The sequence below is a fragment of the Lepus europaeus genome, chromosome 7, assembly GCF_033115175.1.
Source record: "Lepus europaeus isolate LE1 chromosome 7, mLepTim1.pri, whole genome shotgun sequence".
NCBI classification, from domain to species: Eukaryota; Metazoa; Chordata; class Mammalia; order Lagomorpha; family Leporidae; genus Lepus; species Lepus europaeus.
The window spans coordinates 88,932,659-88,959,329 of NC_084833.1; the positions used below are offsets into that span (position 1 = coordinate 88,932,659).

Genomic DNA, 26,671 nt, shown 5'->3' on the forward strand with positions numbered 1-26,671 from the left:
GTCTTTTGAGTCTCTGCTTAGATATCACTTTCTCTAGAAAAGTGTTTCCATTTAGCACTTATCTCCTACAATATTTACTGTACATATGGTTGCCTCTGTTATTAAGAGGATAACTAATTCATTGACTCAAATAAGGAACTAGGGTGTAGATGAAGTTTTAAGTTCCTCTCAGTGTTAAATCTTGTATATCCATGTTCTTTTAGGGCATATTGTAGGAGGTCCTGTGCTATGAAGGAGATGACCTACATGCTCAAGCCATATCACCTCTAATGCTCTTAGCTCTTAGGTGAGAAAAGCCTTGGCATAGCCACTCACCCATTCTCTCTCTGGTCTGTTTTTCTCCTCTGACCTGGTTTATAGTCGCATTCCCACTCCACAAACCAATGAGAAAAATCTAGAGCTGCTTACATAGCCAAGGAAATTATATCCCATCTGGAAAAACTGAGCAAAATCAAAAGCAAAGGGTACCAATATTAATGTTGACACCCACACTCCCATCTGTGTCTGGATCATGATCTCCTTGTCAATGTGCTGTTGTGAAACCCTCAGGCTCACTCACTGTTGCACTACAGTGATAACGGTATCTCCTCCTTCATACTATTGATTAGTGACTATTGACTGACAATCACAGTTGTCCTCATGCATCTCCAAATCTGATTAGATGATTTTATTAAAAGTAAAACAGCTACTCTGATCTGTTTCAACTACTCTGATCTCTTTCAACTGTTACAATCCCCACTTCTGATTTTCCCTCCCTTGTTCATTTTGTCATTTTATTCATTTTTTCTCTTCCTTCTCCCTATGTATTCCTTAAGATCTATATTAAAATTTATCTACTTGCAGCTGCAATCTTCCAGCCTTTTTTGTCTTCCCTTGGAAACTGCACAAAAATTATAACTTAATATACAATCTTATGATTCTGTGTCCATCACATGATCAATTAAATTGTTACAACTTTAAGCACAGAGATACCTTTGCATTTTCCACCATGGCACCCATAGTGTAAGATACCTACTAATCATTAGAGTTATTTGTGGATTTTCTTCTAGATACATGGAAGAATTGTGTTGTTTTTTTTTTTCCCCCCTGAGGTCAGATAAGGCCAAGAGTGAGTGGAAGTGTTATACAACACTGCCGTGTGGAACTTTATAAGCCATCAGGTCTACATATCCCATTTTTCTATCTTGTTAAATGGGGAACCACTTTATTCTGGATCTCTGAATGAAGATGACATATTAAAGAACTCTCTAGTTGATTAGCAACGGATGGTATCTAAATGACCTAATATCAGTTCCTGGTGGTACTGAAATAGCCATTTGCCAGAAATTAGGAACTAGAGGGAAGGGTGGGTATGTGGGATGGGCAGTAAGTTAGGGGTAATGAAGAAAAATGAAGAATCATTATTTTGTTCACTGTTCCATATCTTGAGTGTGGCGGTGTATATCTTAACAAAATAGTTAAAGAAAAAATTACAGAAGTTAAAACTGAGAAAGCCCAAATATCAATATCTTAGTTGAGATAATATTCTATGACTACAAAATATTTTTATTTATGGATACTAGAGAAGGTAGGTATTTCTTGAAATTGTATGTGACTCTGCAATTATCTATAAAAATATCACATTAAAAAAAGTAACTAAAACAATGCTTTTAAAAACTGTCAAAATTATTGGGACAAATCTGACAAATGATATAAGACATTTAGACTGACAAATAAAAGATTCCCTGGGGAAATTAAAGACTTAATTAAATTGATAGATATCATTTTCACTGATTCTAAGACTTGATATTGTAAATATGTGAGTTGCCTCTTAAATGAACATTACATTCGGCCGGCACTGCGGCTCAATAGGCTAATCCTCTGCCTGCGGCGCCAGCACACCAGTTCTAGTCCCGGTCGGTTGCCCCTCTACCAGTCCAGCTCTTTACTGTGGCCTGGGAGTGCAGTGGAGGATGGCCCAAGTCCTTGGGCCCTGCACCCGCATGGGAGACCAGGAGAAGCACCTGGCTCCTGGCTTCGGATCAGCGCAGTGCACCAGCCGCAGTGTGCCGGCTGCAGCGGCCACTGGGGGGTGAACCAACGGAAAAGGAAGACCTTTCTGTCTCTCTCACTGTCCACTCTACCTGTCAAAAAAAAAAATAATAATAATAACATTACATTCACAGAAATTCCAACCAAATCCCAGCAAACTTTTAAGAAATAAATTATCTAATTTTCTATCATATAGAAAAACAAAGGACTCAGAATAGCCAAACAGACAAAAACCTGGAAAAACAAGAGAACTTAACCTTCATAACTTCAATATAAACCATAAAGCCTCATTCATCATGGTGGAGAGAATTTGTCATAAAGCTAGTTAAACAGGGCGGGCACCGCGGCTCACTTGGCTAATCCTCTGCCTGAGGCAACAGCACCCTAGGTTCTAGTCACGGTTGGGGCGTCAGATTCTGTCCCGGTTGCCCCTCTCCCAGTCCAGCTCTCTGCTGTGGCCTGGGAAGGCAGAGGAAGATGGCCCAAGTGCTTGGGCCCTGCACCCGCATGGGAGACCAGGAGGAAGCACCTGGCTCCTGGCTTCGGATTGGCGCAACGTGCCGGCCATAGCGGCCATTTGGGGGGTGAACCAATGGAAGGAAGACCTTCCTCTCTATCTCTCTCTCTCTGTCTAACTCTGCCTGTCAAAAAAAAAAAAAAAGTAGTTAAATGTAGTTAAATAGATCAATGGAACAGAATAAAGAATCAAGAAACTGACACACACAAATATGGCCAAATAATTTGTGCTTAGGGCACACAGGCAATAGAGAAAGGCTGGTGTATTGATTTTGGCTGTTATAACAAATTGGGTAACCTTGGTTAAACATTTATTTCTCATAGTTACGGAAGCTGGAAAATCCAGGTGCGGGGCACCACACTGTCAGGTTCTGACAAGGGTCCCTCTTTGGTTTAGACATAGTATTTTCAGGTGTCCTCACATGGCAGACAGCTAAATGAGAGCAAAAGCTACCTCTTTCATGTTCCTTTTTAAAAGGACCCTTATCTTATGAGAACTCCACTCCCATGACCCCAATACTATTCAAATATCCATCTCCAACTACCTTAGAGATTAGGGTTTCTTTATATGCATTTGGGGGAACACAAGTATTTAGTCCATAGCAGAAAATATTTCCAAAAAAAAGTAATATTTATATCTCATATCATAATATATCATCAATATAAACCTTAAAACTATAAAATTCTAGAAAATAATATAGAAAAATGTTGTGACCCTAGATCAGGTAAAGATTTATGAACATAATAGCCAGAGTACAATTTAAAATAAAATTCCTAAACTGAACTTCATTACCATTAGCAACTTCTGTTGGAAATACACTAAGATATACCACAAATCAGTAAGAAATACATGGACATCTCATATCTAAAAAAGGAGCTGTCTCTAGATGATAGAAGAACTGTCAAACCTTAAAAATAAGAAAATAATCCCATAGAAGTGAGTGTCAGAAATATAGGAAACTGGAGTGATGAAAAGAGATGTCTGAGTATTTTATGGCTTCCTAGAAGATAAACAGTATGCTCCTAACTTGGGACTGTATGGAAGCATGGGCAAGGTATACTGGTGACAGAAGTGTATTCTCCTTCTCCAAAATCGTGTGTAAGCCCTAATCCCCAATGTGACTGCATTTAAGCTAGAGTTTTTGATGGATAATTAAAGTTAAATGAAGTCACCAAATCTGATGGTATTGCTGGTCATCCACGAAAAGGAAGATTTAACTTCCCTCCCACCCAACCACTCTGGCCCCATCTCTGTCTCTAGGCTAGCATCTGCATTTGGACTTTCCAGTCTCCATAACTATATGAAGATACACATCTGTTTTGTTTTGTTTTTTTTTCCTAAAGAAGAAATTTGGTTTCACCATCACAGCATGATCACTAAACAATATGGCAACAGGTAAACAGATGGCACTCCATGCAAGAAGCCTACTTGGAAAGGTATAAACTAGGTTGTGTGGTTTCTGATAGGTAAAGCAAACATGGAAATAGATGGATCAGTAGTCCTGAATTCAACAATGAATCCCTGCAATAAGCACTATGATGTCACAGATGGACTTGAGTACTGAATAAACAACACAGAGATCAGTAATGAGGTGCATGGTGAGAACCAAGATATCTCCAGGTCTAAGCAGAAAATCCTGGACAAGTCTAAAGACTGGAATATAGTAAGCATGACTTGATGGCAACTGCTAAAATACTGGCTTGCATTTCTAAAATCTCTCCCTATCTGAAAACCTTCACCTCACCCTACTCTAAGTCCAACTACAGATGCTTCAATAGAATTAATATCCAAACCCTAGAATTCCAGAATTTAGGTAATTGCAGAGAGGAAAGGATAAAGAGGCTAGAAATCTCAAGGAAACGTTCATTCAATATTCAGTTAAATAACTATGTGTGCAATACCAGACATGGCACAGCAAATCACATTCGTTATCTATTTTTTTTTATTTTCTAAGTTAAAATGTTGAGATCATCTGATAAGAATTTATAGTTTGAATCTAAGATAGGCTTTTGGTTAAATAATTCTACAACTCCACAGATAAACATCATGATATGGAATATTCTTCATCCCCCAAGTGGATCAGTGGCCCAAGTAGAGGAGTGCTCGTAAAATATCTTTAAAAGAAAACTGTAATATGTTGCCTCCTGTCAGTGAGAAAGCACTCATATTAAATTCAGAGCTGAAATACTGCCAGCACCAAAGATGCATTTATTTCTTTAAAGAAGGTGGACTTTTACAGCAAACTTCTCACCTGCTAGGTTAGAATTTATTCTAGTCAGTAAAATCAAGATATTTTCCAGATATTAACAATCTGCACAAATCAGTGATTCGAATGCATTTCAATAGTCTGTAATTCTTATAAAGAGGATGTCATTTCTTCCAAAATTTATAATTTTTCCTTCAAACACAATTTTTGTAGCATGTGTATCTTGGGATTGAAATGCAATAAATACATATTTTATTTTGACAGAAAATGAACTCCATCTAAATAGTGAACAGAATTTTATCACTGACCATGTTAAATGGATTATGTGTGTGTGTGTGTGTATCTTCCAAGGGTACTACATTTTGCAAGTGTCTCAACTAGTATCTCTCTCTGAGACATGAATTATAAAATCAAATTCTCTATTCCTATCTTGCCTTGTTTCTAAATTTGTCTTCCTTTTTACACTTGTAAATCAAGTTTGATCCATATTGAAAACCATATGATGTTTTTAAACTCACATCTTTATTAATGCCAATATGTAAGTTCAAATTCATAAGGAGTATTTCAGCAGCCTAGAACTAATACCAATTGTTATGAATTTCAATGCTGTAACTAGTCATCCGTTCTGGGTGACTGGCAAGAGGGAACACACTTTTAAAACAGCATAAACAATGTTGACTAAACAGATTTCGTCATTATTCTTGAGTCTTAGTTTAGTATTTTTATTTTGCCATGGAATAAACATTTCTTCTCAGGAACAAGAGGATTCGATGAGGATTTTAAGTTCTGAGGGAACACTGATTCTTACCCAGAGCTGCACAGCCTGCTACCTCTCCTTTCCTAATAAAAACCCAAACTCCAGCAGCATGCCAACTAAACCACCACAGCGCTTCTGCTACGTTTCAGGTCGCCAGAGTCCGTTGAGGCACTGGTGCAATAATAGAATGAAGGAGCACAGAAGGGAGTAAAGGACAAAAGTACTAATTACATTTGAAATTCGTATATTCCTGGAATGATGCTTGCACAGGAGAATACAGTAATTCCAAATGGCAACTTCATTTTCACTGAACTTCTACAAAATTTTAATAATGCTTTAATTTTTCACCTTCATGTAAAACTGAAGGTCCACTTCTAACAAAGGTCTTGAAGGAGCCCAAATGCAAACTAAGATATCACATTTTTAGGTTTAAAAAGAGCACCGTGAGCAGCACAAGTATCAGGTCACATTTCATATCCTTGCTACACTCGGGGCAGTATGGAGAAAATGCCATAAATCATATCTTGGCTGTATACAATTAATTTTATGTTCTCTACTTGTCCTCCTCTGTTCTTATGCTATTTCTTTTTATGTTTGAGTTTTGAGGTCACTTTTGGTTTGAGGTGAAATACCCACGCTTAATGTTAAAAAAATCACTGCGAGCATTATAGTAACAATTTTTAATAACCAAATTCAGGGTCACCTTTTCCCATTCATTTAAAAAATAACTGTCAAAAACTGCCAAAAGGAAAAATAACCTGTAGCTCACTAACCCTTTTGAATATAAAAAGATATTAAATGGGTTTATTGCATAATTTCTTGAAGGGTAAAAGGTTTCCATTATCACCGCATACTTTCACAGTGGTCCTTTCTCTTATGTGTTATTACCTTAAAAGTGCTTTCACACTTCATCAGAGATTCTTACCATTTAGTTGATTTGCAATAAAAACGGAAAAAAACCCTTTTTTAATAATTTTCAGAATAGCTATTCTTCCAGACGGGAATCTACGGATCCTAAATGCTTCTAAATCAGATGAGGGAAAGTACGTTTGCCGAGGGGAAAACATCTTTGGTTCTGCTGAAATTATAGCTTCGGTATCAGTAAAAGGTAAGACCATGTGGCAATTGTTTTACAAGTACAGTTTCATAGCTTTATCAGAGAGAGAATGAATATAATACAGGTATAAATATGCATGGATTTCAAATTTTTCTATCAAAATGACTAAAATGACCTTTTAATTCCATTTTTCACAAACTTTCTGAAGTGTTCTTGCATATTTGTGCTTACATGTGTGCATGCTCCTCTTTAGAAAATGCATTACAAACACAGAATGACCATTTAGGCGGCCATAAAGGAAGGAAAGTTACTGGCAGAAATTGAAATATTTTATTTTGAAGAAAATTTGTAAGAGAGTAAAGAAAGCTTTACGAAGTTTTATCCAATGTCTCAATTTGTAAACATATTCTTCTCCACTGAGAATAGTTTCAGCATCAATCAGGAGTGTTCCTTTATTATCACTGCCCCAGGGGTATGGGACAGGGAGGTGTAGCAGGAGAGTGTGAGAGGTGGAGGCACCTCCCTCAGAGACACTCGCACCACAGCTGCTCCTGGCTTTTGCATCCATGGGAGTTTTTCTATACCATCAGTTTTTAGAATCATAAATATTACCACTTAAATGCTTCTCTTTGTTTTCTACTTCTAAAGTTAATGACATTTTAAGATAATACATATTACTGTCGAATGCTTCTGTTGGCTTTTTATTTCAAAGTGAACTCTATTTGAAGCCCAGAACGTTTTGAGACTCTTCAGTGGTTAACAAAATTCATACTTTAGGCAGCAACATCTCTTTAACTGGCAAAAGAATATTTTCACAACTGAATAGATCCTTAATTAATATTTTCCATTGTGCTTGTATCAAACAGCAAATCATACTTTATCCATAAAAATGTGAAAATGCTTTTCCTCTATCTTTAGAAATAAAAATGTAATTAAAAGAGCCAGCACTCTGATATTATAGAAAAAGAGGCCAAAAACGAGGGAAGGAAAGAACATAACTTCAAAGATGCCTGCATTTATCTTGTGTGTTACTGGGATCCAGCCCAGCACACAGTTTTTCTCTTACTCCTCCTGTGTGCTGGTAATCAGTCATTTTCATAAGAAAGCATCCATTGCTGGACCCTTAAACACAGAAATTAATAAATGTTGGTGTTGGTCAAGAGTTAAATGGAATCTTTAGTTATTCAGAACACTCCAATGCCCCAAAAAAGCTTAAACTACAGCCTGCGGTGGTTATCTGCCTTCTCTGAGCAGCTGGAGCTGTGCACACCCTCTGGAGTATCTGCCTTCTAGAATGTTGGCATTTGTGTGTCATTCCGGGCCTGGGATTGCACCTCTTCCCAGTGACTGCTCCCAGGGAGCCTGGATGTTAAAGAATGCGGTCAGTGGTTGGCCGCGATGCTTCCACAGACTGCATTATTCTTGGAATGAGACAATTCACTACAATCTTGTTGTAGTGTCTTCATGCAAGAGTCTGGTGAGTAAAACACCAAAATCGTGTTTCTGTCACCTCACTACTTTATTCAAAACATATCCTGCTGTAGTCACTCAGTCATTATTTTAACCCCTAGACCCATAGCTTGTATTCACCTTTGCCGATTCAAACCTGCTCTAAACCCTGTAAAAAACGTGGTTTTGAGATTTAACTGAATCTTTAGTTAACAAAAACCATTCAGTGTTTCTATATTTCCATGAAGCCATCCACACTCTATCAAAAGTATATTTTGTAATGAGCCAGAGGGTGCCTCCACTACTCCTTTTCTCTGCCTATGCAGATTTTTAAAAGTAAAACAAAGTAAATACAAATGGCAGAGTATTTGCATTAGATCTTTATTTCTGTGAAAACAGAGATTCGGAGGAAGTTTCTTTGTATTATCTTGTAACCTGCAATAGCCTTTAATAAGTAAATTACCCCCAAATTCTTTCTGAGATATGGCATAATTTTTATTTTAAAAATCCTTTCATTTAATTGATGATCCTTCAAGATAACCACAAAGGCTATAGTTTCATTTTTCTAATGTTCCTCCTTCCAGAATGCCAATGCCTGATCAGTTATGTAGTCTATCATCATTTTTGTCCAAATTAACTTCTTAATGGAAACAGGGACTCTTTAGTCTCCAATAAAAGCAGAGCAAAATGCCCCAGCATCCAAAAAACTAATATTTCACTTAGTAATAGTTTACTTCAAGGGTGAAAAATCAGATGCCTATACCTGGAGCATTGTACTGTAGAGATTCCTTGTTTAAGTTTTCTCTATTATTTAAAATGCCATAGAAGGCAGGGCAACATTACATATTGATGAGGTTAATCATGTATTTTTATTTCTACAGAACCTACAAGGATAGAACTTACTCCTAAAAGAACAGAGTTAACAGTGGGAGAAAGCATCGTCCTTAACTGCAAAGCAATCCACGATGCTAGTTTGGATGTCAATTTCTTCTGGACGCTAAAAGGACAGCCTATTGAGTTTGAGAAAGAAGGTGGACATTTTGAGAGCATCAGGGCCGTAAGTTAATCCACTTTTATTTTTTTAAGTAATAGTAATTTTGGATATTTTGACTTAAATATAAAGACTTTACGTATGAAACCTGATAAAAGTAGAGAAAAAATTAATAGGGATCAAACAACTACTTTCTTTCATTAGTTTTTAATGCAATACTGAGAAGAATCATTATTCAAAAAGCCCCCTTAAGAAATTTGGAATACTTTATTATGTGAATCTGATTCCTTTGCTACATTGTAAAAAGTTATTTGACTAAAATTGTCAATATTTATATATCACTCCTCAAAAGGTGTACTGCTACAGAAGTGGCTATATTACTTAAAGTGTAGTTGATAGTGATTATGGTACAATAAATAAATCAAATAAGTCTACTTGTTCTACTCCTCAAGAAATAAAAACTTGGGGATATTCTTTTTTTTCTCACAAGCTATAGAGATTGACCGTGTAACCCATATTCACAAATGCACATTAGCCTAAAGTAAGCATTCACAGGCATATTTGCTTCCTGTCTCCCAAATCTTTTCTTTTTAATTTCTTACATTATTTATTAAGTGGCAATCAACTAAATGGGGTAGGAAAACTTGTAGAACTTGAATCCTATAGAACCACCACTGTGCCTTAACTCCATAGAGAAGTGAAAAGAGCCCTGTCTACCATCTGACTCAGTTTAAAAGTAACGTAACATAAATGACAGAGGAAGAGGGAGAAAGACATATGGAAGTAGGGTGGCAGAGAAAGACAGTTTGGCTGGGATCTTTCTTTTATATTTATATTGGCTGAAAAGCTGCATCTAAATATGATTTTTTGCCTAGAAATCAAATTTAAAATGCTGTTGCAAACATAATATCAGTTTATTCTTACCTAAACACTTTAAGAAAACCACAGCTACAGCAAATCCAAATATATAAACTCCCTGTGGGATGATATGCTATTTTAAAGGTTGTAAGTTATAATGCAAAACTTCCTGTATCCAAAGTCAGGAATTCTCTGAATCAAGTCTTAGCCCAGTCCCTAACCAGCTATGTAACATAAAGCCAGTCCACTTGATTTGCCTTGGCATTAATCTCACAGAGAACTGAAGTGACAAATTTAGATCAGATAATTTCTAAGTCCCTTCTCAGTTTCAAATATGATAAATGTATATAGAAGAGTAAAAGTGAGTTTTCTTTGTAATATTTACCAATGTAAACAAAATTAAGCAATGTATTAAAAATTCCTCATTTCATTCTGGTTTATTTTGCAGTTAATGGGAGAGACTATATAAATAAGAAACATTTCCTAGCTGCATTATTCACATCTCATTAGATAACTTACAATTATTAATGACTAAGTTATATGCCAAAGAATTAAATCATGTTTCACTCATTTTTCTCTAGTTTCTGGTTTTCCATCATATCATGGGTTGAGAATGCCTTCCTATACATTTTATAACATGAATGTCATAAAACAGAACCAGGAAAATATGTTTCAAAAATACTATAGTTTCACATCAAAAAAATTTCATCAAAAAGATAGCTTCTTAGGATCATCTATAAACATTCATTTTGAGTAATCAGCTATATAAAGTAAAAATATCTCTAAAATGAGTAACTTTCTACATAGCAGTCAGCCCCTTCTTCAATTTATAATACCAAAAGAAAAATAAATGAACCTGGTAAAGTACAAAAATTTTTGGTTTTGATTCTTAGGCATCGCCACTTTAGGTTGATGTCATTCTGTGTATCAAGAAATACCTATAATATTTTTCATAAGCACCTGCTCTCTCCCTCTTTGCACACAGGCTATTTTTCCCTTGAAAAGTACAAAATTGACAATTTATGCAAAACCAATCATATTTATTAGCCATATTACAATTAAGCTTTGGAATCACAAAAATATTTAACTTTAAGGTAGTTTAGTACTTATCTCTTTTAGTATATTTGGAATAATTTTTAGAAATATGTATTTCCTTAATCACATTTGGTAACTTTAAAACTCTGAAGAGTAAAAGAATCACTTTTCTTTCAATTACCTCAAACATGCTAGGATCCTGGCTGGGTTTTGAGGAAAAGCTATGGAGAGAACACTGCTGTATAACAATAGAAGAGCCAAAAGGAGAACAGCTTTCTACTCCCCTCCTGAACTTCAAATGGATTATGTTTGGGAAATAATGTTTTGGGAGGAAGAATAAAACTCTTATTAAGATGAGAGCATCGGGAGTCCCTCTGAGCTTGCATACACTTTCTGTTAGCCAGGACAAAGGAAGACTGTGAAATCACCCGGCAGGACAGGTCTCAGGAGAGAGCAAGCGGGGTGACCTGAGGCCTATTCTGAGTTTCAGAGGTGTCTTGAAGGATCACCTTCAGAGACTAGATTAGCCCAGCGCAGGAAGAAAACCAAATGGGAGCAGGGATGTAACAGGCCTTTGATTAGAGCACTCTCTAGGTCAGTGCCCCTGGACTACATACCAGGCCTGGGGTGTTTGAGAAGCGGTGGATCAGAAGAGAAAGGGCCAGTGGAACACTTCAGAAGATTACCACTGCATAGGGTGAAAAGAATCAACCAAATCTCCAGGGTAAAACCAAAGAATATGAAGATGTTAATATTTAACCGAAATGGCAGGATATGATTTAATGATGTTCTTATATTTTGACTAGCGGTACTGGCATCTTTTATGCTCAGCCATTACTTTGTAGATAAAATCACTGTCAAACTTTTGTGAGTACCCTTTATATCATGTTACAATGTAGATTGTAATGTTCTAAATAGGCTATTGCTTTTGGATTATATTTCAATAGAGTAAATAGATAAACATAAGTCTATCAAGTTAAAAATATAATAGTATTGCTTGAGAATTTAAATTAAAATTTCTGTAATGAAAATGCACCTATTACTCTTGCCCTTTTTCCTTAAGCCCCGTGTTTCAAGCCTAGCAGTGACTCATTTGGAGTGACTCCATTACTAAAGGCACAGTTAAAACAGACCAAGCACCCAGTCCATATACATTTGATCCAATTTTCCCAAATCGGGTTTTGGCCTACTACTGAACTTTTTTCTAATATTTTAAATTCAATGTAGTTCTACAAGATAAGTATTGCGTGGGATTCAATGCAAAGACTATGGCACTTCACCCTAAGAAGGCAAAACATAAGGGGAGAGACAGCAGGGTGGGCTAGCACTCTGCTGTACCAGAGTACTACACGCATGTGGCCGATACAGCAGCTAGCATTTGAAACAGATCGCACAGGTAGGATTTGTCCAAGTGCCCAGAAGCAGCTGCTTTTCAGACAGAGCAAGCAGGTCAAGAAAAGACAGAAAACAGAGGAGGTTAGCACACGTATCAGGAACACTGAGGAACTGGACAGCACGGTGAGCGTACACAGTGGACAGAAAGCCAGTATTTTTTTTTTTTTGAATAAATTTAAAGGCAGAGGCCTTATTGTAGAAGGTGTTGCTTTCTGTGCTATATAATTGAATTATATTTTGAATGTTACAAAGAACTATGCAATTTAGACTTGTATTTCAGAGGAAGAAGTCTGACAGTTGTGTGGTGCAGGAATGTAATAGTTTGAGAATTATACATTCAGTTTAGGCTAGTTAAAAATAGAGGTTACAATGAGGACATAGCTATGATAACTATAGACTTAAATAACCATCCTAGTCTCAAAACAAAAGCACTGACAATTGTTTTTGTCACTGTTGCTTATGCTGGTCTGTACGCACCTCTGGATCCCCGCAGGTTGTCTAAATAGCACCTGAGCATCACCATTTGGCCCCTCAGCCAAAGTCTCAGTGGAAGACTGTGGTAAAATATTATATTTCAGAGACCTAGAATTACGTGATTATTCATTTTGGTGGGATATAATCCAGTTTTGACCCTTATGATACGTGAAGAACTATTACACTCAATATGATAGCAGCCTGCAGTTTGTTTGGTTTTCAGCAGAGAAAAAAAATCTCACTTCTGTGTCATCAGGACAGTCTGTGAAGAATTGGTTTTTCCATTGTGAATTTGCCATTTTAAACTTGAACTGCAACAGCCAAAGTGCTGTACAGCTGCATTGTTTTCATGGTCCTTCAGAGTTAGCCAATTCTTGGGTTACAGCAAGACATGCAGGAAGCCAGGGTGAGGATTTTGACCCCAATTTTAGAAGAGGAAACTGAAGAATCAGACTTTTCAGGCTTCCTGTGTACTAAATTAGGGTAACAGGATTAAATGCAGTGTAGTTTTTAAACAGTCTTATGTTGACTTGCTTCTACAAAGTTTGCCTTCTCTATGTTCACTGACTGCCAATTATGTGTTCAGCTCTTGTCTATAAACTCTAGGAAACAAAAACCAAAGGAAAATTAGATCCCAGTCTTCAGTAAGCATAAAGATGGTCCAAGACATTAAGTCATTCAAGAAAAATATGATCATGAAAAATCAATTACCCATTTTTTATCAGGACAAAAGTGTGGGACATCTGAAAGGAAAATAAATACAGAATTTATTAAACACCTACTGCGTACTAGGTACTGATACACACACAAATACACAAAGGCAATCTAAAGTAAAAGATGGATGCTGTGTTATATGAGGGTTGTCGGAGATAATGAGTTTGTCCTAGGTTCATACAGAGATTCTCCCTCAGGATCCTTACTGACTGCACTAATCCCTTCAGAGACAAGGGACTTGTAGCTCTGAAGAAGTCCACTCCCTTGCCAATCACAAAAGAATGTCAGAAAATTGGCTGATAGCTATCATTATGACGATCTGTATTCTGAGCATAAATCATAAAGAAATAGGTCTGATTCATATCCACGGTGTTTTCCTTTGAGTGACAGGTATATAAAGAGGAGCCAGAATATCAACCTCTAAATGCTTTGAGAAATTTACATTAGCTGAAAAGATCTAGCCTTCGTGAATTTTCCTATTACCAATTTCCTACACACTGTTCCTAGTTGATCTTCTTAGGCATTAGTTTCTATCTCCTAAGGAGTAAGTCTGCAGAGATCAAAGTAAATGCTCAACTGGCACCTTCCCTTTCCCGAGTGATAAATATTATAAATGTTATAAAAATCAGTCAAAGCATTGGACATACTGCCAGGAACTGCAGCATCCTCTTGTTCATCACACCAGCTTGTATAAGTCCTAGAGCCATTTCATCAAGAGTCACAAAGTGCCCCAAAAGGCAGGCAGGCGAGCAGTGCTCTCCCAAGGGCACATGTTCTCTCGGGTTCATTCTGCTCATTAGTAACAGTCATATGTTCAAGTGAAGCAGGCTGCTGAACTCTGAGCTCTCCCAGCTCACTGCCTGGCAAAGAATTATCTCTCCCGATCAGTCCAGCTCTGGCCTCATGGTTCCTTGTCTTGCTCTGAATCTTGGCAATTTAGCAATCCACCAATTTTCTGTTCTCTGTCCAGTCTCTGGGCTTTCACACACACATACTTGCTAACAGTTCCCTACTAATTTTTCATATAGCTTAACAAGAGAAGTTATTTTGTCACGTTAGTGGCACTGAAACATACAATAACCACCAACAAAAGCATGGGGACTTACTGGAAGGGAGATGACCTCCAAAGGCCTTAGAATTTTCAGGCTGTCCCAGAAAAGTGCACCATGTCTGTCCTCTGCCTTATCTCTGTTCACAAATGTGTCTTCGGCCACTCTCTTCCCAAAGTAGCACTTATTCCAATGGCAAATCAGAGTGTCCTACTTTCTCAGTTGGTGGATATGTTTCAAGGAGTTCTATGAACATGGCCAAAACATGCCATTTAAATCTGTGATTTTAAAATATTTTGTATATTAGTGAAATAAGTTGAGCTGTGGAGTTCTAAAAAGCTACCCTACGAGATCATTTTTAGCACTTTGCACTTAGGATACTCCCAAAATAATCACTCAATCAAGAGTGATTATGAAGGCTTATTCAAGACTTGATATAGACCATTTTCTTGGTTTAACCAATTACTATATTGAGATTTTAAAATCATGAAATACTGTGTAAAATTCTGTTAAAACCTATTAAAGCAGAAAGGTTTACCACTCTTTTTTTTTTTTTTAACTCTTTATATCAATTGGAGTTCCACTTTAACACTGTTTGGAATTATGAAAGATGACTGTTTTTGACAGCATCCAAGACTGTCTGTTATTGGGAGATCCTTCCTTAATTTCCTGGTATAAAATATGTGCAATCTGTCAACCACAGTACAATCAGAGCCACACCATGTTAATTATCCATCTCCATTTTCAGTCCAATTAGAAGATTGCCTCATAAAGCAACACATGAAACCTGCCTCTTTTCTTTTTGTAGATCGTCAAATTTGGTAAAACCACGTAATGCCTCACAGTCCTCACATCCAAAAAGACAGACTTCACCACACACTTCATGTCACGGGTGAACTCCACAAAAACAACCCTCCTGACTAGAGTAGCACGGGAAGGATATGCAGTATTCATTAACTTAGGTGATCCATTTTTCACAGCTCTGTTATCTTTATGGTGTGTTTTCATACCACCAGGTGTGACATAAATAGCTGCTAGTACCTCTATAATTTTTTTGTTGTTGTAGAACTGCAGATCATTTTTTTGGTTTTGTTTTTTGTTTTATTTGTTTGATAAAAAGAGAAAATAAAGTTGCTTCATAGGGAAAGGCAGTTTTGCTTGGGGATCATGCTCGAACAAATCAGACCATTAGTTTGGGTTCTGTGATCTGTTCAGGGCAGGTGGAGGAAGAGTACCATACTTTCCATAGCCAGCCAGGATGTTTCAGGTTACTGAATTGGGAAAAGTGTGGAATGAAAAAAAGGAAACACACCTTCCCTTAATATGTTTTTTCTTTTCCTAGATTGTAAATTCTACTAATTAGGCATGCTTTTAGCTCACTAACCCCAGAATTTAACACGTGCTTGCATGCTTCCAAAACTCCATATGATTCTTCCTATAGGAGTTTTATGTTTTCTCCAAAGTTGTCTTTCCATTCCATGCATATATATGCAAGCAGACTGGATTAATATGATCCTATATTCTACTTGGGGTGACGGTATTTCATACAATCAGAGAAGAATTTACCTGGAATGAAGTACCCACGTCCTTGGAAATGTGCCCATTGGTATGCCCCAATGGGTTGTCACAACTATCGTTTCAGTTGATAACTTTCCCCATGAAGTCTGATTTATTTCATTGACATTGGTTAAACTGAAGTCTCACTTAACTATGTCACTTTTAATAGTGAATTACTATTTAGACACATTTGTATTTCAAATATGCATAACAAACTCCTAATATAAATTTGTTTTATACTGTAATTGCATACTGAAGAGAAACCTTTTGAAGCTGACTCTAGCTACTTGCCCTTTCCAATCTGACAAGGATTTATTTTTAATGCAGCAAAAATATTTCAAAATTATATGTGTATCATATATGTAATATATACCTATAAATATATATATGTATAATATATAATTTTATTTTTAATACACTGCTACTCATATATTAATCATTTTTAAATAATTATTTATTTATTTAGTTGGAAGCCAGAGTTACAGAGAGAGAGGGAGAGACAAATAGTGTCAACAGCTGGGGCTGGGCAAAGGCCAGAGCCAGGAGCCAGGAGCCAGGAACTTCTTCCAGGTCTCCCATCTACGTGCAGGCCCCAAACACTTGGGCCATCCTCCCCTACTTTCCTAGGTACATTAGCAAGGAACTGGAAAAGAACTGGAGTACCTTGGAATCAAACAGGAGCCCCAGTAATATGCCAGCACTGTAGGCAGGAGCTTAATCTGCTACATCGCAACACAAGCCCTATCTTAATCACTTTTAAAAGTATCTCTATTTCTCTCTTGTTTTCTTACATTTTTATTCTTTTCAAAATTCTTATTGAATATAAACCTGTTGAAATGAACTGCACTAGGGCCAGCACTCTGGCGTTAAAGGTTAAGCCTCTGACTGCAGTGCCAGCTTCCTGTATGGGTGCTGGTTCAAGTACCGGCTACTCTGCTTCCAACCCAGCTCCCAGCTAATGCACCTGGGAAAGCAGCAGCAGATGGCAAAAAGTGCTTGGGCCCCTGAACCCACATGGGAGACCTGGAAGAAGCTCCTGGCTCCTGGCTTCAGATCAATCCAGCTCTGGCTGTTGCAGCCATTTGGGGAGTTAACCAGTGGATGGAAGACCTCTCTCTTTCTCTCCCTCTCTGTCTGCAACCTCTTAAATAAATTTTAAAAATCTTAAAAAATGTTTGGGTCAAAAACAAACAAACAAACAGAAGAAATGAATTGAACTAGGAAGGATAACTAGTGTGTCAATTTCAACTGAAGATCTCTAAGCCAGTGCAATGTCCAGATTCCCTCTTCCGGAATGAAGCACTCCTTCTCCAAGCCACTACAGTATTGGGAGTGATGGCTCAAAATTGAGTTCCCTTCTGGGAATTGTCTTCAGCTAAAAGTTCTCTGATCCAAAATATGCTCTACCCTCCATCCCCTGACTAATTTATTGGAAATAAAAGTGCATAAAGGTGATTAAAAAGTCCTGTCCCCTTGCCTCAAAGAAAGAAAACAATGTAGGTTCCTCTCAGCTTGAGTCTCCTATGAGATTAATATGTTAAGATGCTTGTTATGACACAATCACAATGAACCATCCTCTCTGTCCTATGCTGGCTCTCCATTTCCTCATAAGTGTGGATCATAATGGTGCTCCCCAACAGAATCTCCATCCAAGAGTTGGCTCCCCTGAAATCCAGACCCAAGACAGTCATAATGGTAAATGTCATTACTGAGTAAACACTGGAAACAAATATAAGTAATGATAACCAAATGAAAATCATAATGGCTCTCATCTGAGGAATGCCCACTAGAAACATAAAAATGTACTTGGATTTTTCAAATGTAACTATTTATTTACCATAATTACCCAAGACGAAGGAATTATTTTCTACAGAACAAGAAAAATGAATTCAGAAAAATAAACTTTCCCTAATATAAATAGATGTTTTGTATGAGAATTGCAATGCAAACTAAGACTGAACTCCTATATAACACTGTCTTTTATCAAACTTAAAACATCTAGAATTACTTACCAAGAAGTATTTTAACTTCCCACATTTTTGTAGGTTTGAGTTTAAATTATATCATCTAAAAATAATGTAGTTAAATGTCCTTCATCCATTTGTTTGTTAGGCAATTATTCGCATCTGATAAAGTTTTCAAATATAATAAAGCATTACCTAAAATATATCATTCCTATAGCTCCTACTATGATTATGTTGTTATATTTCTATCACGAGTTCTTTTTTCTTATATTTGTACACTTTACTATCGTGAGCAATCTTGTGAACCATTGCCAAAAATATGTTTCTGCTACATATGTTTTTAAACACAGCCCTACACGTCAAACTTTTAAAAGTATAATCAAATTTAAGTTTAAACAAATTTCAACCAGTTTCATTGTCTGATTCATATTGTTACAAGAAAAACTTGAGAGGTGGACAATTGAGACACCATTTGGAGCACCCATTTCCTATATTAGAGTGCCTGGGTTCAAGTTCTACCTTCCAATTTTCTGCTGGAGCAATCTGGGAGGCAGCAAGTGATGGATCAAGTGGCTGGGTCCCTGACAAACACAGGGAGGCCCAGGTTAAGCTCCTGGCTCCTGAGTTTTGCCTGGCCCAGCCTGGCCATCACAGGCATCTGGGGAGTGAATCAGAAGATGGAAGGTATCAGTCTGTCTGTCTCTCTCTGCCTTTCAAATAAATTAAGACCAATAAATTAAAAGCTCTGTAAAAATAAAAACTTCAGAGTAATTAAACTTTGTAGTTTATTTGAACAAAGAATGAGTCACAGGGAGAGATTCAGAAAGCTCCATCCAGCATCAGGAGCAGCAAAGTTTTACAGGCCAGCCACAAAGTTAAAGCAGACAAATCACCCAAGTTGCCATAGATAGTTTCCTTCTTAATTTGAGCATGATATGATGTGGTATTTGTCTCAACTGTGCATAGGAAAATACATTGGCTGTATTAACTATGTGAAGCATGATTGCTTACAATTGGCTGAAAGCCAGTTGCTTGTTCCAAGGTTGCGTTTTTCAATCAGGCTTGAAATGTGTTTAGGAACTGTGTTAAGTTTCAGTTTGATACCTAGGAACTCACAGTACAGAGTTAGCCTCAGGTCAAACTTAATTCAACAATACTTAAGTTAAAATATATAAATAGAATTTTACATATTCAAGATAGCTTTTAACCTTTCTTCTCTTTTATGCATTATTTATTTGATTCCCACAACTTTGTAAGTCAAGAAAGTTATGTATAAAAAAAACTGGTTCCAGGAATGGAGGTAAAGGCTCTCACCACCCAGGGCCTTAACAGCAGGCCCACTTGTGACACAGCCACGATTATCACTTAGGCTTTAATTCCAATGAATGATCTTTGAAATCTGGTTAGCTGTGTGACAATGCAGATAGGGAGAAGCAAAATTAGCTGTGATTCTTCACTATGGCTTTTTGGAAACCTAGGACAAAGCGATTATGTTTCTACTCTGCAATCTCACCTCTTAAGGAAGACTTGTACATTTTTAAAAAAAAATTTAAGGTGAACAAATTTCATATATACAGAATTAGGAACATACTGATATTTATCACCCTACCCTCCCTCCCACCCATGATCCCAGCCTTCCTCCTCCTTACTCTTTCATTCCCTCTAATGTTTTACAATGATATATTTTCAGTTTACTTTATACCCATAAGATCAACCCTACACTAAGTAAAGAGTTCAACAAATAATAATAAGAAATAAATAAAAAACAGTTCCTCAACAGTAGAGAAAGAGCTATAATAACCATCAAATCTCAAAATGTTAATTTCACTCCTATACTCCTATACATTACATTTTTGGGGTATTCTATTAGTTGCCACAGATCAGGGAAGACATATGGTATTTTGTCATTTGGGGACTGGCCTAGTTCACTAAGTATAATGGTTTCCAGTTACATACATTTTGTCACAAAAAAACCAGGATTTCATTCTTTTTATGGCTGATTATTATTCGATCCTCTCTTTTTCTGTGTGTGTGGATGGATGGATGGATGGATGGATAGAGAGAAAGAGAAAGAGAAAGAGAAAGAGAGAAAGAGAAAGAGAAAGAGAAAGAGAAAGAAAGAGAAAGAGAAAGAGAAAGAGAAAGAGAAAGAGAAAGAGAAAGAGAAAGAGGTAGAGATAGAGATAGAGATAGAGAGAGAGAGATAGAGAGATAGAGAGATAGAGATAGACCTTAGTTTATCCAGTCATCACTTCTTGGAGATCTAAGTTAATTCTATATCTTCTATATCTTAGCTATTGTAAACTGAGCTGCCATAAACATGGGTGGTAGAGATCTCTATTTCATATGTTGGTTTCAACTTCCTCTGGGTAAATTCCCAGGAGTGGGATGGCTTGGTCATATGCTACATCTATTTTGAGCTGAGTTATCTCCATACTGTTTTCTACAATGGCTGTACAAGTTTACATTCTCATCCACAGCGGATTAGGGTACCTTTCTCCCCATGTCCTCACCATCATTTATTGTTTTTTGATTTCTACATGAGAACCATTCTAAGCAGGGTGAGGTGAAACCTCATTGTGGTTTTGATTTGCATTTCCCTGATGGCTAGAGATCCTGGCCATTTTCTCATGTGTCTATTGGCCATTTGAATTTCCTCTTTTGAAAAGTACCCATTCAAGTCCTTTGCCCATTTATTAACTGGGTTAGTTGTTTTGTTATTGATGAGTTTCTTGAGCTCTTTAGATTCTGGATACTAATCCTTTATCAGTTGCATAGTTAGTAAATATTTTCTCCCATTCTGTCAGTTGTCTCTTTACTTTGCTGAATGTTTCTTTTCCAGTACAGAAGCTTCTCACCTTGATAATAATCCTACTTGTCTATTTTGGCTTTGATTGCCTGTGCTTCTGGAATCTTCTCCAAGAAGTTTTTCACTATGGCAGTGTCTTTCAGAGTTTCCCTATTGTTCTCCTATAGTAATTTGATGGTTCCAAGTCATAGATTTAGATGCTTGATCCATTTTTGAGTGGATTTTGCATAAGGTGTAAAGTAGGGGTCTTGTTTTATACTTTTGCATGGGGAGAGCCAATTTTCCTATCATCATTTGTTGAAGAGACTGTCCATGCTCCAGGGATTGATTTTATTTCCTTTGTCAATGAGTAGCTGGTTGTAGATGTGTGGATTGATTTCTGGAGTTTCTATTGTATTCCATTGTTCTACTTGTATGTTTTTTTTTGCTAGAACCAGGTGTTTTGATTATAACTACCCCATAGTACAGCTTATATCTGGTATTATGATGCCTCAGATTGGTGTTTATTTTTTAAGATTGCTTTAGCTATTTGGAATCTCTTGAGTTTCCATATGAAATTTAGCATCAATTTTTCTAGACCTGAGAAGAATGTCCTTGGTGTTTTGATTGGAATCACATTTGATTCTGTAAATTGCTTTTGGAAGTATGGACTTTAAGATTTATTTATTTATTTGAGAGGCAGAGTTACAGATAGAGAGGGGGAAAAACAAAGAATGAGGTCTTCCATCCACTGGTTCACTTCCCAAATGCCTGCAACAGTCAAAGCCGGGCCAATCTGAAGCCAGGAGCCAGAAGCTTCCTCTAGGTCTCCAATGGGGGTGCAGGGGCCCAACCACTCAGGCCATCTTTTGCTGCTCTCCCAAACCATTAGCAGAGAGCTGAATAGGAAGAAGAGCAGCTGGGACATGAACCTACACTCATATGGGATGCCGGCGCTGTAGGTGGAGTCTTCACTTACTATATCTCTAGTATGGACATTTTGATGATATCATTTCTTCCAATCCAAAAACATGCAAGATTTTTGGGGGCTGGTGCTGTGGATTAGAGAGTGAAGCTGCCACCTGTATTGCCAGTGTCCCATATGGGTGCCAGTTCATGTCCCAGCTGCACTATTTCAATCCAGCTCTCTGCTATGGCCTTGGAAAGCAGTAGAAGATGGCCCAAGCCCTTGGGTCCCTGCACCCACATGGCAGATCCAAAAGAATCTCCTGGCTCCTGGCTTTGGATTAGCACAGCTCCAGCCGTTGCAGCCAATTGGGGAGTGAACCACTGGATAGAAGACACCTCTCTCTCCCTCCCTCTCCCTCTCCCTCACTCGCTCACTCTCTCTCTCTGCCTCCCCTCTCTCGGTGTAACTCTGTCAAATGAATAAACAAGTCTTTTAAAAAAAGATTATCCCATTTTTTGTGTCCTCTTCTATTTCTTTAGTATTTTATAATTTTCAAAATAGAAATTTTTCACTTCCTTGGTTAAATTTGTTCTAAGGTATTTAATTTTTTTCTGTATCTATCGTGAATAGGATTGATCTTAGAAGTTCCTTCTCAGACATGGCATTGTCTGTGTAGACAAAGGCTATTGATTTTTGTGTGTTATTTTTATATCCTGCCACTTTACCAAACTCTTTCATGAGTTCCAATAGTTTCTTAATAGAGTCTTTTGGTTCCCTTATATACAGAATCATGTCATCTTCAAACAGGAATAATTTGACTTCCTCCTTTCCAATTTGTATCTCTTTGGTTTATTTTTCTTGCCCAATGTCTCTGGCCAAAACTTCCAGGACCATATTGAATAGCAGTGGTGACAGTGGACATCTTTGTGTTTCCAGATTTTAGTGGAAACGTTTCTATCTTATTCCCGTTCAATAAGTTGCTGGCAGCAGGTTTGTCCTAAATTGCTTTGTGCTGAGGAATGTTCCTTCTACACTCAATTTGCTTAAGAATTTTATCATGAAATCGTTATAATTTATCAAAAACTTTTTCTGCATCTATTGAGAACTTATATAGTTTTGAATCATCAATTTGTTAATGTGATATATCACATTTATTGATTCATATATGTTGAATCATCCCTGCATATCATGAATAAATCCCACTTGGTTCGAATAATCTATCTGATGTATTGTTGGAATCAGTAAGCTAGTATTTTGTTGAGGATTTTTGCATCTATGTTCATCAGAGATATTGGTCTATAGTTATCTTTCTTTCTTGTACCTTTTTCTGGTTTTGTAATTAGGGTGATGCTGGCATTATAGAAGGAGTTGGAAGAATTCCCTCCTTTTTAGTTGTTTGAAGAATTAGGATTAATTAATTCTTAAGAAGAATTAGGATTAGTTCTTCTTAGAAGCCTAGTAGAATTCAGCAGTGAAGCCTTCTGGTCCTGGGCGTTCTTTTGTTTGGAGCATCTTTATTACTGATTCACTCTGTCTTCAAAAAATTATTAATCTATTTGAAGACTGCTTTATCTTACTCACTTTTTCACTATTAAAACACTATAATCATACGTTTGCTAAGATGTAATTATCAAATTGTTTAAAATCTTTCCACAAATGTCACCAGGAATGCACTGAAAAACATCTTAAAATACCTTACTACACTTTTTTCTTCAGATGTTCTGTGGGTGTGTTTTCTCATTAATTAGAGCTCACTCTTCTGGCTGCTATAATTGTTCCATTTTAGAGTATGCTAACCCATTTTTTCAGCTTCTCTTTATAGTATTTTGAAGATTTTTCTCAAGATAGATATGAGATGCAATATGGCACACTGTTTTCACAGCTGAAATTGGGCAAAGAACATAGAATACAAAGATGAAACATTCTTGTGAAGAAAATGCTCAATTTCCACATTTGAGACATTCAAAGACACATCTGCTATACTGAATATGTATTTATGATATCGTCAGTTTATGTGAGTTTTGGACACCACAATCTAGTTTTTAAGTTAGGTAGCTGGAAGAGTTCCAGATTCTTCTCTTGTCCTCATGCTCATATCCAGTAAATATCCAAATCCTTTGAATTATCTGTCTTGAATCTGCTATTTTTACCTCTTCTCCATTACTGAAGTCAAAGTCCTTCTCTCAGCATTTATTTCCAGTGCTGTCTTCTCAGCACCCTGTATACTGCGATCACAATCTTCTTTGGGTTTACAACAGATCAATTTTTATCATAATATACCTTCCCATCTCAAATAATGGCATCACTGTACACACAACACATACACACAAACACATACAAACTTCCCATTCTGGTATAACAGCAGTTTACTTATCAAACTCCCTTACCTTGCTTTTTCCCTTGTACTTTATTTTACAAAAGAGCATACCTCTTGGGAGGTTTATTATCATGTACAGATCTGCTGCCAAGAATACTCATCCCTTCCCTTGAACCTATTCCCCAGCACTTCGATTACACCTTACACATTCCTCCACTACAGGAAGTAGCAAGCACTGCTATAAATATTTCCTTAATCCCCATTCTAGTCTTTACATGGCCAGAAATTAGGAGCATGTTTGTGTTTAGAACTAAACACAGCATCTGATACAGATTAAAGACTAAATGAATATGTCTGATTAACTAATGGACTCAGTCATGGTAAGGGTTAGAGGGTATGAAAGAAAACATAGACTAATAGATCAACAAGAAACAAATAGTGACCATGTAGCTAAATATTTAATGTTTTTAGTTTAATGAGGAAAGTTTCAAACTTGTGCAATAATTATAGTGGGTGCCAGTGATAAACATTTTTATTCATTTACTTCATATTAAAATTTAAATACTTTTAATATCATGCTAAAAGTATATGTTTTCTCTGGAAATAACCACGGGACTTCTTAATGAAAGAGAAAGATATAATGGATTCCAGTTAATTATGTTGCAGCAATGCTGTGAGGTTTTATAGGCTTTGTGTTATTTTAAAGAGAATGCCCTTCAACTGTGTGTCACAGGGATATAATTTAACCAGCACTGAGATGAAATGCATAATATAAAAAAGGCTTAATACTAGAATTTTTACCTTGTAGGAATAATATATAATAGAAGATTTTCCTTTAGTTTTTGAAAGCCTTGACAAATAAAAGACCGTCTCTATTATCTAATACAACACAAAGTTTAGGATTTTTATAAGCAAAAGTGGCTCAATTTTGCATTTTGAAGTACTGCTGATATGTAAGCATTGTGTTGTAGATTGATTCCTGTATTGTTTCTCAAGGTGATTTTCAAAGAGTTGAGTTTTTGAGAGACCATTATTTCTAAGACATCTTTAAAATTCTACCTTTTTTTACAATATCTCTTTCTGCATCTGTTTTGTATTAAATTCTAAGGGATGCCTAGTGTTATGATGTATTGAGCTTGTAGGTTTTTCAGAATCTCCCAGTTTCTTTCATGGACTATTTTCATCATATTACAATATAAAAGTGAACTTCAGGACTCTAGAATTAATACCTCAGTAGGCAGCATCTCAAAGATGCTTTCTGTATCAGAAGAGTAGGAAAAGAATGTTTCAGAAATAACTATTGGACTATCATTCAATTCTTTTCTTCATATGATATTCCATAAATAAGGTAAATGGGAAAGGTCAGAAGAAAGAATTTGGAAATCATGACACCATTATTTTTCATGAATAAGTGATAGTTCATTAGCTTATTTACCAGGGTACAACATATGAGTTCTGATTTTGTCTCAGTTCTAGAAAGATTACTTGAGCACCTATACTTGAGGCACAGGTCCAGGAATTGAGGAGTATATAATAACAAACATGCTATGGGAAGTACATGAATCCAGTGAAGATCCCTTTAAGAAGCACAGAGTCTTACAGAGGAACAGACATATGAATGACAAAAGGCAACAGGAGAAGTATTTTCAAGATCAGTTACACATCAACCACCATGAAGCAGGGCAGCTTCCTAAGCCAAACAAGACCTCAGTCTATTCTTCAAAGGGACTAAGGAGTTTCATAGCAGAAGCAGAAGACAAAAAAAGCATTTCAAATGGAGACTGTGGATGATGAATATAAGGGAGATTCTGAGGTTTTCTCTACTAAACTCTAATAAAAAATGATGATATTACTGTTAAAGCAAATTTAATTCCATATGTTACTATAGCAATTCTGCTTTCAAGATGGCTTCTCTCATCACCTATAAAAGTTAACTGAAGGGCCATAATTTTTGTTTGCTTTACATATGGCAAGTTACATATATTGAGCAAAAATAAAGCTGCCAGATTTTTCCAAATTAAGAACAAGGATAAATCATATGCTGTTTACCATGAGTATATTTTATATAAATTTATGTGTTGCTTGAAGCTTTCATAGAAATTAACAATTACAATGTCAAGAGTCAGTATTCAGATTCATTAAGATAATTCTCTGCACACGGTGAGATCTTTTTTCCCAGAAGGGTTCTAAAGACAGTTCTAAGAATACTAAGAATACAATCCAGTTAAGGGAAACAAGAATTATGATCGGAAATTCTGCTTCCTTCCGTATTTATTCTTTTACTGAACTGTGCAATCTTTGAAGACAGGCATTGCATCTATCTTGTTCACCACTGCCAGAACCTGCCATTGTGTTTGGCAGATACATTTGTTAAAGAAGGTATTTTATATTGAATAAAATATTTATTTAATTATCATATTCTTATGTATAGGCACATATTTTCTTACTTGTCTGCTAAACTACTCTACCAAAAATGGGACTATGCAAATATCAGGAAATCTTCAATGAATTCATTCCTTTTATAAATCTTAATGATTTCCTGTAATGTATATACTAACCAGGTCAGGGATAGGATAGTTAAATAACCCACAGTTTCTCTCAT

At 36.6% G+C, this 26,671-nt stretch overlaps 1 protein-coding gene across 1 annotated transcript in view; it reads left to right on the plus strand.

The window, feature by feature from the left end:
- CNTN5 (contactin 5) overlaps window positions 1-26,671 on the plus strand; it is a 549,774-nt gene that overhangs the window by 387,151 nt on the left and 135,952 nt on the right. Inside the window, exons 13-14 of the mRNA XM_062197592.1 lie at window positions 6,492-6,619; window positions 8,899-9,074. Of these exons, the coding sequence (XP_062053576.1) occupies window positions 6,492-6,619; window positions 8,899-9,074 (304 nt within the window). The remainder of the gene's footprint in view (window positions 1-6,491; window positions 6,620-8,898; window positions 9,075-26,671) is intronic.